The sequence below is a fragment of the Oryctolagus cuniculus genome, chromosome 1 (genome assembly GCF_051225735.1).
Source record: "Oryctolagus cuniculus isolate XC-2025 breed Fujian yellow rabbit chromosome 1, ASM5122573v1, whole genome shotgun sequence".
Lineage (NCBI taxonomy): Eukaryota > Metazoa > Chordata > Mammalia > Lagomorpha > Leporidae > Oryctolagus > Oryctolagus cuniculus.
Window position 1 is genome coordinate 164163237 of NC_142867.1, and position 16056 is coordinate 164179292.

Below are 16056 nucleotides of genomic sequence, written 5' to 3' on the forward strand. Positions count from 1 at the left end.
CTCTAGGAAGTTTTTAATAGTTTCCTTGAACAAAAACTGAGGAGCATTTTTGAGGGATTGGTATGCAAGTGATGACAGCATTCTCTGAGATTCCTAGATGAAAGTGATAATACATGTAGACAGTGGTCTTATGGACTAATATTTATCAAAATAGGAACCTTCAGGAGTAGGACTGTCATGCTAACGAACTCCAGTGTTTGGATGCGGACTTGGGTGTGTTACCATAAGTGCTATGGAGGCCATCTCCAAGGAAAACCGTAACAGGAAGTAAGCAATTTCCTTTTAGTCACTGCAAAATGAAGGGGTGTATTAGTTTGCTGATGCACATGAAAGAATATTCTAACTTACAGTACCCCTGAATTGACATCAGCTTCCTAAATTTAAAATGCTGACTGAACATGTGTGTGTGAGGGGGTGGAAAGCAAAAAACAAAACAAAAAAAATGTTACTTCCGCCTGCTTTGTTAATCACAAAGAATAAATAATAACATTTGGCTCTCTAGTGATTTCAAGGCTGTAATTCACCCTGGAAGCTCCCCCGTTGTTTTAGAAACAACTTGTTCTAGGTTCTGGTAGCCCAGTCTTGGATCCTCTGCTTATCATCATCACCCAAAGTAGCCTTTTCCCTAAGCCTCTGTTTGAGCCCTCATTATTTACCAGAGTGGCCTTAGGAGAATTGTTTATGGAACACACCTCAAACCCTGGTTACTCTTGATTTTTTTTTAAATTAATTTATTTATTTGAGGCAGAGTTACAGACAGAGGGAGAGGCAGAGAGAAAGGTCTTCTCTCCACTGGTTCACTCCCCACATGGCCACGACAGCCGGAGCTGGGCCCATCTGAAACCAGGAGCCAGGGACTTCCTCCAGGTAGTATTTAGGACATCTTCCACTGCTTTCCCAGGACATTAGCAGAGAGCTGGATTGGAAGTAGAGCAGCCAGGACTTGAACTGGCGCTGCAGGGGGCAATTTAAGCTGTTATGCCACAGTGCTGGCCCCTTGCCTTGGAATTTTACCAGCAGTTGAATTCATCAGGTAGTTTTTTGAGCACTTACTGTATGCTGCTTGGGATATGGGGGTATAGGAGTGACGAGAAGACTGCCTTCAAGCCCCTGACATTCTAGAGTTTGCTGAGAGGCGGAAGCAGGCAGTAATAATGCAACTAGGGTGGGTTTCTTTCTGCCTCTCCTCTGTCACCGTTCACTGTGCAGAGCCTTGTTGTGGGTGACAAGGCCACCACAGTCTGATTCCATCTCTGTCACTAGGCAGCAAGTGAGCAAATCACTTAGGGCGTCTCATTCTGTATTTTGTGAGGTTGACGCAAAAATGTGTTGGTGTGTGCCTCCAAGAGATCCCCTTACTTACAGAGCAGTTGGTCACGCGTGGTATCCAGCTGCCCTGCGGGGACCCTTGGTCTCCCTCAGGGTTCGGGATGTAGTTGGGTTGCTCATTTGGGCTCATGTCCAGTTGTCCCCACTCCCCGAGGCCGTTCCCTGGTGGGATTGCTGGGTAGCTGTAGGGTGTGAATGATGGGATGTTGTCTGCTGAAACTGGAGGACCAGAATTTCCACCCCTCAGGTCCACGGTTGCCTCTGATTGGGTAGTCATAGACAACTGCTCTCGAGGGTCCTTGACCGGAGTGAGCCTGTGACAGATTCCTGACCTTAGCTATCCAAGTGGTCTCTGATTCCGTTAATTAGCTGGCAGGAGAATCCTATCTTAAACTGTCCTGGTCACTTGTAGTGCAGTGAAGAGGGTGGGAAAACCACGCTAAATAAGAATGCCCACTTATTGGCCCAGGGATCCAGCTGTGTCTTTTGCACACCGCCGTGTTTAAATCTCTGCAGGAAAAGTGTTAAGTAACTTAGCTGGGAATTGCATATGTGACTATCTCAGCCCATGGTTGTCGGATTGTGATAGCCTCTGCTTGTCCCAGACTTCTCTTGAGCTCTCAGTGTCTGAAGTTATATTTTCCCCTCTTAGCTATCCAGGCTGCTTGGTAGAGGTTTGAGTGTCCATTCGCTTCTGAAAGTGAATCTTGGATGGACACTTTTGGAAAGGTTTTCTGTTTTAATGGTTGGGGGGGGGGGGGGTTAATGACTTGTAATGACCCAAGCCACTGAGTAACGGTGAGCGTCTGTTGACTTCAGTAATAAATTTCAGACTTGTTTAGAATTCTGCTTCTGTGTTAAATTTGAGTTTCTCCAGCGAGGCTTTTTGTATCTGAGATGATTTATATCTTTCTGGGGAATCATTTAGAATGTGTGTTTTTTAAACAAGTGGTCTTCATAAAGACGAGGGTGAACAGATATATTTCACACTCACTCAAACATCTGGACTAGACAGGCAGTTCTGTTTGATGTTTGTTACAGAAATGGCACCATCCAATGCTAACAACTGTTTTATCCTGATCTTAACATCATGTTTAAAACATTCCCTTCTTTTGTCTGCTTTCCAACTTAGTATCACTCTGCTGGCTGGCAGAGACCGGAGAAGTAGATGTCCACGCCCACAGACCCTGGTGCCATGCCCCATCCAGGGCCCTCACCGGGGCCCGGACCCTCCCCTGGACCAATTCTTGGACCTAGTCCCGGCCCAGGACCATCCCCAGGCTCCGTCCACAGCATGATGGGGCCAAGTCCTGGACCTCCGAGCGTCTCACATCCGATGCCGACAATGGGGTCTGCGGACTTCCCCCAGGAGGGCATGCATCAGATGCATAAGGTAAGAGTTATTCTCGGGTTTGGTCCTGCCTTTTGAGTCATGGGTGGCTAACCATCGTGATAACTCCTTTCCCTTGTCTCTGCTGTTGCTGACAAGAGAGTCTAGCTACATCTTTGCCTTATCTTGTGTATTAGTAAAAATGTATGTTCTAAGATAATTTTATCGCCACAGAGGTTGTAGCAGTCATGAAGATCAGAAGTTGGCTTTTTAAAATACTTCCAATATTCAGCTGTGAGAGTGAGATTGTGTGATTTGTGGGTTGAAGGTATCTTGGCTTGCTAAATGAGTCTTTTTTTAAAATTTATTTTTTATTTTTTGACAGGCAGAGTGGACAGTGAGAGAGAGAGACAGAGAGAAAGGTCTTCTTTTGGTTCACCCTCCAATGGCCACCACAGCCGGTGCGCTGTGGCCGGCGCACCGCGCTGATCCGGAGCCAGGAGCCAGGTACTTCTCCTGGTCTCCCATGGGGTGCAGGGCCCAAGGACTTGGGCCATCCTCCACTGCACTCCCTGGCCACAGCAGAGAGCTGGCCTGGAAGAGGGGCAACTGAGACAGAATCCGGCGCCCCGACCGGGACTAGAACCCGGTGTGGCGGCGCCGCAAGGCAGAGGATTAGCCTAGTGAGCCGCGGCGCTGGCCTGCTAAATGAGTCTTATAGTGTCTAGATCCTGCTCTTTTCCTATCAGTGTTAAGTAACTTATATTACCCATGAATGAATCCATGGAGAAACTTTTCCCCTAAAACTGTTGACTTTCATTTTAATGCATTAGACCCCCAAAAAGGAAAAGGAAAAAGAATCATTTCCTAGAGTAATCTTTAAAGGCAATATTGAAATGAGATTATTTCTCAGGAGTCCTTGAAGTGAACCTTGCTGTCTCTTTGTGAAGAACTTGATTCTGGTTTTGGAAAAAGACTGATTTTGCAGAGCTGAGGTCCGTCTGTTTGTTCCTGGACTAAGGTTATAATGATCCTTTGTTTATGCGACTGAGCTCGTTGCTGTGGGGAAGATCAGATTGGTTCGAGTTGGCAATATGCCTTTGTGAGAGGTGCAAAGGAGAGCAAACAGCCTTCTGAAAAAGTAACAAGGTCCTCCAGTGGTTTGCTTTGAAGTAAGCAGCAGCAAAAGAAAATCTGTGAGGACGGCTGTACGTTACCTGAAAGTCTTGCCTAATGAGACAGGTGAGGGTTTTGCAACCCTTTGGATGACATCACAGGTAGATGGGGGGCTGGTGGTTACAAGGCATCGGCTCACGCACTTACAGAGGCTGAGAAGTCCCACAGTCTGCAGGCAGCCAGCTGCGAAGCCGGGAGAGCTGGCGCTATAGTTCTAGGCTGAGCCCAAAGGCCTGAGACCCAAGAAAGTGTCAGGCCCGCTCTGAGGGCAGGGGAGGACCGATGGGCCAGCTTTAGAGGGCAGGCAGACAGAACATATTCTCCCATCCTCTGTCTTTTCGTTTTGGTCAGGGCTTCCATGACCTGAACTGGAGGATGCCCACTTGCAGTTGTTGGGGGGGAGGCACCTGCTTTCTTCTGTTAGTTCAAACGCTGCTCATGCTCTCATGCAGAAATACCTGCACAGACACACGAGAAATACCGTCTAAGCGAATGTCTGGGTACCCCATAGCCCAGTTATTTTCACACGTAAAATTGATTCTTATAGTAGCGGAAGATACAAGCTTGAAACATAAATATGACCACAGGAAAGAGCAAGTGTTTCCTCTCATTATATATGGCTTTATGTCATTTTTTTTTTAAGATTTGTTTATTGAGTTGAAGGGCAGGAACACAGAGAGAAAGAAGACAGAGAGAGAGAGAGAGAGAGAGAGAGAGAGAGGGAAGGTGAGAGATAGAGACAGGGAAAGAGAGAGAGAGAGAGATCCAGCTTCCATCTGCTGGTTCACCTGCCATATGGCTACAATGACCAGGGCTGAGCAAAGCCAAATTTGGGTGCCAGAAACTTCATCTGGGTCTCCCACGTGGGTGCAGGGTACCAAGGACTTGTGCCATCTTCCACTGCATTCTTAGGCACATTAACAGGGAGCTGGACCAGAAGTAGAGCAGCGACTTAACCTTGTATACCACAGCCCCAGCCCATTTAGGTCAGTTTTAAGGCTTCAGGCATCAGAGCTCAAAAGAGGCGAGTCATTGTGGCGCAGTGGGTTAAGCTGCGACTCAGGAGTGGCTGGGATGGAGTCCCACTTCCACTTTGATCTGATGCACCTGGGAGGTAGCAGACGATGGCCCAAGAACTTGGGTCCCTGCCACCCACGTAGGAGACCTCAGTGGAGTTCTGGGCTCCTGGCATCAGCCTGGTTCAGCCCAAGCTGGTTTTTTTTGTTGTTGTTGTTTTGTTTTTGTTTTTGTTTTTGACAGGCAGAGTGGACAGTGAGAGAGAGAGAGAAAGAAAGGTCATCCTTTTCCATTGGTTCACCCCACAATGGCTGCTGCGGCTGGTGCGCTGCAGCTGATGCACCGCACTGATCCGAAGCCAGGAGCCAGGTACTTCCCCTGGTCTCCCATGTGGGTGCAGGGCCCAAGCACTTGGGCCATCCTCCACTGTACTCCCGGGCCATAGCAGAGAGCTGGACTGGAAGAGGAGCAACCGGGACAGAATCCGGCGCCCCGACCAGGACTAGAACCCGGTGTGTCGGCGCTGCAGGTGGAGGATTAGCCTATTGAGCCGCGGTGCCGGCCCTCCAAGCTGTTTTGGACCTTTGGGGAGTGAGCCAGTGGATCTCTTTGTCTCTCCCTGTCTGTTGTTGCAATTTTCAAATCAGTGAATGAATCAGTCTCTTCCTCTCTGTCATTCAAAACTTTTGATAAATTAATAAATAAAGCATTCTTTAAAAATGGGCAAAGGACTTAGAATAGACTTCTAAATAGATTTCTCCAAATATAGATACAAACGGACAATAAACACATGAAAAGTAGTTCATCAGCCATTAAAAAAAAAACTCAAAAACACAATGAGATGCCACCTTTGACCCATTAGGGAATGAAAATGGCGAAATGCTGAAGGGAGTGGGGAGAAATCCTACCCTTCATGCACTGTTGGTAGGAAAGTAAAATTGTGTGGCTTCCAAAAAAGCGGGGGGGGGATTTTCTAATTAGGAAACCAGTATATGCTTATGTTGAAAAGTAAGAAAAGCACTAGGAAAGTAGTTAATCCTAGCTGCACTCACGTATACGAGCTTGTTGTACTTGCATTTCATAGCTGACTTTTCTCGTGTTCAATAAAAATGCTCCTTTCACACAGGTGTGCGTGCGCGTGCAGGCGATTTGTTTTCTGTCCTTGGTGTGCCCTGTTAGAATCGTTCTGTCTCGGCTGAGGAGTATGGGCCTGGCTCTTCTCAGTCGGCAGTAGCTAATGTGTCTCTCTGTGGTAGAAATCCTAAGTTCTCTCCCTCCCTTTTACGTAAAAATCCACTCTGATGTGTCAGTTGGGTGGAGAAACAAAGCTGCTTGCTTTCCACATCATGTTTTTGGGGACATAGTGGAGATGCTGACAGATTACCTTGTGTTGAGGTTAAATCCATTTGGGAGCTGCATGCTAGAGCTGACCTGTCATGTCTAAACCTTCATCCGAGTGGGTGGACCTCATTTTTGGGAAGGGTTTGAGGATGTTCCCCTCTTTAAAATGAAAGAGAACATTTGAAGGAAATGTTTAGTTAGCCCTTGTTATCATTTAAACGTTGAAAATCCAAAGGGCAAATGAGAGTTGGTGCAGTGTGTGTGTGTGTGTGTGTGTGTGTGTTTTCTAAGCTGTTTGAGTGGAGTTTTGGTCTCTTCTAACCTCCTGCTTTCTCCCCCGCCCCTGGGATCGCATCGCCTCCTCCCTGTTCAATGCTCCGTGTTGTCATGCTGTCCCTCTGGAGTTGTGTGGGTGGCGCTGCTGGCCCTCTTGCCTTTCCTCGCGCCCTGACCCTCCCTGCACGAAGACCTGGGGGAGCACTCAGGGTTCACACCTGCCGACCAGATGCCTCCACTTCCCTGCCTCTCTTTTCCAGGCAGCTGGATTCCTTGTCTTGCCCCTCCTTCTCCTGAGCTTCAACTGTTTGCTTTTCAACATGACTGGAAATAAATAAACAAGTGGCCTAAATACATCTGCTGTGTTGCTTTGATTTCCACTCCATTATTACTGTTTAACAGACTCAAGTGTCACTCTTTCTACCAGATTCTTCCCATTTTTCTTCTGAACATCCTCTTTATGGTAAATTTTTCTTCTTTTCAACTGCATGCTTTTGACTCTGCAGAAATTAACTTTCTTTTCTCCAAAACTGCAAACACTCATACTTTCTTGCTTGAAATCATTTGGTTTCTATAAACTCCTGGAAATATTCCTTTCAGGCTGCTTTGAAAATTGCTATTCCAGTTCAGGGGGAGGAATAGGCTTTGCCTTGTTCAGACACATGCTCCGTTGCCCAATTCTGGATTGGATTAACGTCAATTCAATAGCTATTGATTGTGTGTCTGTCATCTACTGGGTCTCAAATCCTGGGGCTGCCCCTCGTGTTCATCGTTTTTTTCCAGACTGTGCCTTGAACCTTTTCCGGTCTTCCTGCCTTGAACCTTTTCCAGTCTTCCTGCCTCGAGGAAGCTTTGCCTCCCCACCAGTCTTCACCCCCGTTCTCGGCTCTGCGGTTTCTGAAAGTTCCACTCTTCCCAACTGCCGTGGAACCTTCTGGTTTCGACTTATAAACTTTCCATAGTTCCTTCCCCCCCAGTGACAGAAAATCAGCTCGAAAAAGATGTTTTGAATGGTCTTCTTTCAGACTTCAAACTAAGCTTCCAGGTTATAACGGGTTTCAGGACTACTTTCTAGGGTATGGAAGCAGAGCGTGTGTTTGGCCGCTTTATTTGACTTTCTATTTAATGGCAGGTTTGGATATATCCCTTCCCGCCTTCAACTGTTTAAAGCTGTAACTTTTGATGCCAGGTAGTTTTGTTGCTCCTATTAATGTAGTATTTTTTTTTTCTGTCCCCACCTATGAAGTGTAAAAAATACAGAGAGGGTAATAAATGATTGTGTTACACCTTCGAGGACTTTTGGGAAGGGGTTTTGAATGCTGTTCCTTCAGCAGGTGTCTAACGGATGTCCTTTCTGTGTCTCAGCCCATCGATGGTATGCACGACAAGGGGATCGTGGAAGATATCCACTGTGGCTCCATGAAGGGCAGCAGTATGCGACCACCGCACCCGGGAATGGGCCCTCCCCAGAGTCCCATGGATCAGCACAGCCAAGGTTTGTGTCTGCAGCTGGCGTTGCTTCCATCGCTCAGCCTCGGTCTCTCCTGGTGGATATTTTAGTTTTGACTTCTGAAGAGTATGTTTCAGGAAGGTTGAATCCAGCAAGTTCCTTTTCCTTGCCGAACTCTACCCCACTTCTCACCAACTAAACTTTGGTTTATAGGGCCAGTTTTATTTCCAAAACTTCGTAATTTTACTAGCTACCGTGGGTGCAGATACTCTACAGAATGTTATAGAGAGTTTAGCTGGAGTCTTTACTGTGATCCCATAAGGTAAATGGTGTTACCCCACTTTTATAGATGGAGAAACTAAGGCTTAGAGGGCCTGCTTGTTTCCTTCCATTGAGACATCCAGTAGTGACAGCGAGGGCAGAAAGACGATCCAGGTCTGCCGCCCAGCCACAGCACAGATGTGAAGATCGGATGAACCGTTGGGTCCCTTGGATTGCACCCTTGTGCACTGTCTTCAGGTGGTGTGCTCTGGCTGTGACATCGCCTGTCATTGCTGGCGGGCACTGTGGTAGTCTCCTAGGATTGTCATATCAATTATCACAAACTGTGTGGTTGAAAAGAACAAAAATGTATTTCCCCAGAAGGGAAGACTTCTGGCTAAGAGTATTTTAGAGAAATGTATTCATAGTCATTTTCTTTTTGACGTATACATAGGCAAGTGGCGGTGGCCTAAGAGTTACTTTCTGCTAGTGCCTGGGCAGACTGAGGGACATCCCAGCCTCTGGTCTGAATGTGGTGGCACACAGGCATGCTTGCTGCAGGTGGATCAGTTCTGGAGGCCAGGGGGTCAGCGGGGCCCTGCTCTCTGTGAGGGCTTTGGGGGAAAAATCCTCTCTTCTTTCTCAGCTGTCAGTGGTTGCTGGTAATCCTTGGCGTTTACAGGCTTGTGGATGCATCCCTCCAATCTCGGCATCAGTCTTCACGGTTTTTCCTGTGCGTCTGTCAATGTATTTAGGTTTCTGTATTTATAAGGACACCATTCACTGGATTAGAGCCTATCTGAATCCAGTGGACCCTCATATTAACACTGCAGATTATAGCTGCAAAGACCCTATTTTCAAGTAAGTTCATGTTCATGGGTACTGGAAGTTAGGGCTTCAGCATATTTTCTGTTGGGGAGGGAGCACAGTTCAGTTCACAACAATAGGCAAATAAATCCACTGTGTGTTTCTTTTCTTTTTTGTGTTTACATTTCTTCCTTTTCCTCACTGTTGAGTGCAGAGTAAGATATCGCAAAGCCTTTTAAATACACCGTGGCCTGATTTCAAAATCATTCTTTGGTTATCTCAACATATGAGGTCTGGCACTAGCTGGCATCGATGTGAACATTACTAATTCAAGGCTGTGGTTTACATGTTGCTCTGTAGAATCCTGTGTAATTAAATGGATGTGAATTTTTCCTCCATCCAAAATTGGATATCCATGTATTGAAGGGAAGACTTCTGGCTAAGAGTATTTTAGAGAAATGTAGTCGTAGTCATTTTCTTTTTGAAGTATAAATAGGCAGGTGATGGTGGCCTAAGTGTGACTTTCTGCTAGTGCCTGGGCAGACTCTGATCTGAATGTGTCGGCACACAGGCGTCCTTGCTGCAGGTGGACCAGAATCTTCTCCATTTCAGAAAAGTTGCTCGAAGCTTCGGGTGTGTGTTCACAGAGCTGGTGTAGATCTTGTTTTGAACACCTCAGGGGATGTAGATAAGTTATATTGAGTGATTTTTAAGCTAAGCGTTTGTTCTTTCTGCTCCTGGCATTTAATGTCCTCTAGTAGCAGGGCCCTAGGAAAACCCCCAAACCAAAAACACATTGAATGCACAAATCATAGTTGAGAGAATTTTGACTTATTTTTCTTAACATTTCTCTGATTGCCTGGCTTCCCTCTTCCACTTAGGAATGATACTTTCCTTATCACGGAGTCTCTAGCACTCGGCATTATGTCTAGCACATGACTGGATAGATTCCTAGCAGATTTTTCTCACTCAGGTATAGAAGGAAACCTGTGCATTCAAAAAAAAAAAAAAAAAAAAAAAAACAACAATTTTAAGTACATCTCAATTTTATGTAATTTCAGCAGGTTATTACTTTGAAAATGCAAAGATTAACATGTAATATTATTGTCTAAAATAGTAATGTACATTGTAGGCTGGGGGAATGAGTCATTTAAAAGTAAAATAAATAAATAAAGCAGTATTGGTGTAACTGCAATTTCATTCTCTAAAATGATCTGAAAAGAATTTAGTCTTGGTAATAGCAGGGATCTTTAAAAACCTCATTGAAGGAAGCCATTTATTAACCCCTGGGTACAGTGAGGTACGGGATTGATTGGGAGACTGCTGCCAGCTTTTACTACCTAGCAACCTACCAGGTTATTTTAGGGTATTGGTTGAGAAGCAAAACCATTTCCTGTGATAAATACTGAATTGTGTACCTTATGGTCCCAATGATAAAGCTGTTTATTTTTAGTCCATTGAATAGAAGAAGAACTTTCATAGGCAGGTGTATAATATTTAAGGTTTGTGGAGGGGGAGAGAAAAAAAATCCATATAAAATTAGCACTTTCAAGTTCAAGATTATTCATTGGCAAGAGGTTATTGCTTCTCTCTGAGGCCAGGTGAAATGGGGGAGATAATGGTCCTTGCAGCCCAGAGGAGTAAAACTGCCACTTCTTGACTCCTTTAGAATGAGCAAATCACACAAGATGTTAAAAACAGTGGGCGCCCCATCAGCATTCTTGTCCTGCCGAAAAATGTGCGTGTACTCTTGGGCAATTGCTTCACTCTGTTTTCTCAACTCCAGATAATTACCAAAATATGCTATGCTGTTGCATCCTTTTGATGCTGTTTTTCCTCAAGTTTTATGGAATGCTTCTGGTGTATGGAAAGAAAGCTCGTCTCCGTAGCTGAGACACTGTCACATTTTAATGTCATCCTGTGACAGAATGATTCTATTAGCATCCTCTTGAATCCTTCCCACCCCCAGTTTCTTCTTATCAAATTCAAGGTAAAATTTAGCTGTATTGGTTAATTCTTGAAAATGCTTTTTATTCCCCTCTTAGTTTCTTTCTTAGGAAATTTGAAATAACAGTTTTTTGGGTTGATTTTTTTTTCTGGTGACAGAGTTCTCTTTTCAGAGTTTGAATACTTTTATTTTTTTAAAAAAGACTTATTTAATTTATTTGAAAGGCAGTGTTACAGAGAGAGGGAGAGAAACAAAGAGACAAAGTTCTGCCATCTGCTGGTTCACTCCTTAAATGGCCACAACAGTCTAAGGCTGGGCCAAGCCAAAACCAGGAGCCTGCAGTTCAATTTGGGTCTCCCACATGAGTGATAGGAGCCCAGGTACTTGGGCCGTCTTCCACTGCTTTCCCAGGTGCATTAGCCAGGTCCTGGTTAGGAGGTGGAACAGCTGGGACTCGAACCAGCGTTCTCATGGGCTTAGCCAGTAGTGCTGCATTGCTGGCTCCTAAATATCTGTGCTTTAATGCAACTGTGTCACCCTTATAAAGATGACCCGTCCATAGTGAAAGAGTGATTTGATAGTTCTACAGTTGAGTTTAGACTAAATTGTCTAACATTCTGATTGATTGTGTTGGGTAGACTTCAATTTGTTTGGGTGAATTTGTAGTTGGCCACCTGAGGAAATGCAGGTTATCAGAAGGCAGCAGACACGTGCACCATTTTAATCGGTAGTGGTTTCCCTTCTACTAAGAAAATGCAAATTTACTTTGGTGGAAAGTTTCTCCCCTTGAGGTTGATGCAAGGCTGGCCAGAAAGATGTCATGAGGAACAAAGTACCAGTTTACACCAGCGTTACAATTAAGGGATGAAAGTGACTTACTAAGGAGAAAGAATGTTAATGACAAAGTTAAGTATATGTTGTTGACATTCCCTAAATGTTTATTGTTATAAATAACAACACGTTGGGATTTAAATTTCTGCTAGTCTTGCAGGCTGACTTCAGGGGGGCTTTTCTTGGCTGATTTGTAAAACCAACTGGAATTCTAATCACTTCTAGAGTAGGGATTTAGGGAAGGAGACTTAGCAGTTCTTCGGTTCTCTTGAGGGCAGGATTTCCCCGAATGTTCTCCTTCTTACTGATTAATAAAGCAAAACCCATTCTTTGTCTTTGGGGATCTTGCTAAACTTGCTTCTCTTTCCAAATGGCACTTGGAGATGGAAGTAGCTGTGTCCTTTATTTTCTCTAGGCTGTGTGAATGGTGACAGTGACTCCCCCAGTCAGTGGGGGTCACATATTCTTGGGCCTCTTGATTCTTCATAGACGAGCTGAGCTCTTTCTGTTCAAATTTGACACTGGTGCAAACATCCAGGAGGCATCCAACAGACCCATTGGTGGTGACCTTGAGTGATGACCATGACCCAGTTCGCTTGCCTGCCCTTGGATCCCCTCCACCCACACTCAGTCACAGGTTTCCAGGAACCTGTCAGCCAGGCCTTACACGTCATCTCCTGAAAGAAGTTCTGTAACATTTGTGTGCGTTTTGGTTCTTCTTTTCCAGAAAAGTGTTCTTAAATTTCCCAGTGAGATCTTGGAAAACCCACATAGCTTATTTTGGTTGGTTTTAAGTGGTGCTGGATGATTTTGGGGATGTTAAGTCCATCGTTTATGCAACCAAACTTGTATCAGCTCATGGAATGGGCCTTGGCTTAAATCTTGGAGCTGTCAAGATTGGATTGTGTCACTTGGGGTCGCTCACTCTCAGCATGTCTCCTCATGTCGTGGAAATGTGGGGACAGTCTATATCCTCCGGGGTTGTTGTGAGCACTGAAGAAATCATGGGTGCTCTATTTTGTGCGTTCCCACTGGATCCCCTCACCCGCTTTATTCCCCCACCAACCACAGCCACCAGCTGGGTTCATTTCCAGTCGCTGACATTGATCGTGCCCATGCGTAGAAAGCGTCAGGAGACCAGCGGTCCCCAGAACCCAGATTTACAACCACGAACTGATGACTGTAAGATCTGCGTATTCCAGCTTCTTTGCCCCTTCCCTGGATAACTCAGAGGCAAGTTATCCTACAGCGTCTGTGCTGGATTAGCCTTGAAATACCCAGTGTAGCGGCTGACTTGATGATAACACTTGTTCTTGGCTGCCTTCCCTTCCGGTGCCACCTTCTCGTACCCATCGCCATTCCTGCTCCTCCCAGACAAGATGCTGGTGCTCAGTCTTAGATCAGGCTCTGAGAACACCTGTGAGACAGTCACGTGCAGTGCCAAGTAGAGGGTCTGCAGCATGTCGGCCCTCAGTAATTGCAAGTTACCCATCATGTATGTAATAAGCCAAATACACGACACTCTTAATTGCCCCTTGAGATATATGAAAAGCCTTCAGGTTTTGTTCTCTAGCCTGGAGCTGCTTTGAGGTGTAGTGCCCTGTCTCCCAATGCTTTTCCTGTAGGTGTACAGCCGCTGTTACAGTTTGCTTCTTGGGATACAGATGACCGTTGATTGCTGCCCCTGTGGCTGGCCCCGGATCAAGATGTGCTGTGAGGGTTTAATACTTGCTGGATTTCACAGACTCAGTGTGAAAAGGAACGAGAAATATCCCATCACTAATGTTTATATTTTGGAAGGCAAATGTTTTGCATTTATTGTCTTTAGTAAAATGCATTAAATTTAACTTGTTTCTTTTGCTTTTTTTAATGTGGCTACTAGAACATTTTAAATTGTGCATATTTCTAAAATATATGTACCATTTATTAAGATTTATATGTTTCTTTGAAAGGCAGTTACAGAGAGAGAGAGACAGACAGACATACTTATTTTGGAAGTAGGACAGCTGGGACTGGAACTGGAACTCCAATATGGGATTGTGGCCTTGCGGACGGCAGCTGTTTAACCTGCTGTACCACGATGCTGGCCCCTATATTTCGCTTTTAAACTGTATGTAATTGTTAAGCTACATAGAATTCACATTTCTATTGTCTTGTGTTATTCTAGAAAATTACTAGAGTGTTCAGGAATGCCTCTCCTTCAGGGTCGTGGGGGACAGCCTCTGATCTCCTTGTGTGCTTTATTGTAGGTTACATGTCACCGCATCCATCTCCACTGGGAGCCCCAGAGCACGTCTCCAGCCCTATCTCCGGAGGAGGCCCAACCCCGCCCCAGATGCCACCGAACCAGCCAGGGCCCCTCATCCAGGGAGATCCGCAGGCCATGAGCCAGCCCAATAGAGGTCCCTCGCCTTTCAGCCCTGTCCAGCTGCATCAGCTGCGAGCTCAGATTTTAGCTTACAAAATGCTGGCCCGGGGCCAGCCCCTCCCCGAAACACTGCAGCTCGCAGTCCAGGGGAAAAGGACGTTGCCCGGCATGCAGCAGCAGCCCCAGCAGCAGCCCCAACAGCAGCCGCAGCAGCAGCAACAGCAGCAGCCGCAGCCGCAGCAGCAGCCGCAGCCGCAGCAGCAGCAGCAGCAGCAGCAACAGCAAGCTCAGCTGCCACAAACGCTGATGGCCTTTGGTGGCCCCGCCAGACCATCTGGTAGGTTCAGATGCGAGCAGATGAGTGATGCCAGGGTACAGCGTGGGTGAGACAGACTGCTCACGTGCACAGGCAGTGGCTTCGCGCGAACCCGGGGCTGGCGGCAGCTTCTGTGGGCCTTTTTTTTTCTGGGACCACTCAGGTGGCCTGGCTTTCTGGCCCCTTGCAGTGGAGTCCTAGAACAGTGCTTCTTAGCCTCTGCAGACTCCCGTGCCAGGCTGGGCCTTGGGAAAAACAGCGCTGTCACTCATGACAGCTCCCGGGAGATGTCGTAGACATCTTGAGATTTCTCAGAGGCCCTACCACATGCCCCGGGTTAAGGACGCTTGTACCTGCTGTGTTCCCTGGACAGAACCCTCTGGCCTCGAGTTGGCCTCACCAGAGCCATCTCAGAGTTGTTGGTTGATTGATTTCCACCCCTTTTTATTGTGAACAAGCATCTGGGGAAGCTTCCAAGGAGCCAACCTGAAGTAAAATTAGTTATCAAGCAGCAAGTGATGAACAAGGGAAATAGAAACAGAAGTAGGAAATGGAGGTCAGGAGGGTGGAAGCCCCAAGAGCCCTCCTGGTGGCTGTTCCCCAGCTCCGACAGTGGCTCGAGTGTCCTGCCAGGTCGAGGCCAGAGTCGACGGGGCAGACACCTTGCGGTCACTGTCTGGAAAGAGCTGGCTTCCCTGTTTCTCAGAGGGCACAGGGCAGTTTCTAGCCTGTGTGTGTAAAGTACATTTCCTGGTTGGGTGTTTTGTTTCTTTAAATGACCATCACCATCATCTTCATCCTCATCCTCATTATTATAACAGACACTGAGTGATGAAAACCTCTGTAACATTTGTTCATAATAAGTAGAAGAGCAGGTGCCCTGGGACCCTGGGATGTGGCCTGGAGCTCTGACACTGTGCAGTGCATAAAGATGGTACCTTCCTGTACGTGGCCGCCTAGTGGGCCAGCTTGACCTCACAGGTGGCATTCGGCAGTGTTGAGAGTATAGGGTGTGCTTTCTGTAGGAAGTTTCTGGAAAGAACTCAGGAAAGCAGAGACTTTGTGGTCCTCCTCCTGGGAAGCCTTGGCGCGTAGGGAGTGTGGTCCTTCTTTGACACCAGTCCCATTTCCTGGGAATGTTTCCACTCATCTGGGTGAGCCATGGCACGCTGGTCACTGGGAGCCGTCAGCGTGGGATCTCGGAGCTCTTCCTAGGTTTTGGGACGTTCACAGTGGGAGAGGTTCCGCTTCATGGGTTTATCAATGTTGATATTCTGCCTTTCAGCTCTTTTCTGCCAGAGGCAGCTCCAAACTGTTCCTGCTAGTTGTAGAGACAGTGAGTGCCTACATCTGTTTGGGCTATACAACAAATACTATATCCTGGTCAGCTGATGAAAAACAGAAATTAATTTCTCACATTTCTGCAGACCAGAAAGTCCAAGATCAAGGTGCCTGCAGATCTGGTATTTCCTGGGTCAGGAGTGGCAGCTTTCCACTGTGTCTTCACGTGGTGAAAGGGGTCTTTTGTTATAACGGCGCTAATTTGGGCAGGCGTTTGGCACCGAGGTTAATACCCCTCTTGTGGCACTCACAGTTCATATCAGAG

General features: G+C 46.4%; 1 protein-coding gene across 10 annotated transcripts in view; it reads left to right on the top strand.

Moving 5' to 3' along the window:
- SMARCA2 (SWI/SNF related BAF chromatin remodeling complex subunit ATPase 2) overlaps window positions 1-16056 on the top strand; it is a 202724-nt gene that overhangs the window by 12558 nt on the left and 174110 nt on the right. For all 10 annotated transcript variants that reach the window (XM_070051411.2, XM_070051409.2, XM_070051401.2 and 7 more), the window contains 3 exons: window positions 2462-2722; window positions 7835-7964; window positions 14016-14471. In XM_070051411.2, coding sequence (XP_069907512.2) covers window positions 2498-2722; window positions 7835-7964; window positions 14016-14471 — 811 coding nt within the window. In that variant the 5' untranslated portion in view covers window positions 2462-2497. The remainder of the gene's footprint in view (window positions 1-2461; window positions 2723-7834; window positions 7965-14015; window positions 14472-16056) is intronic.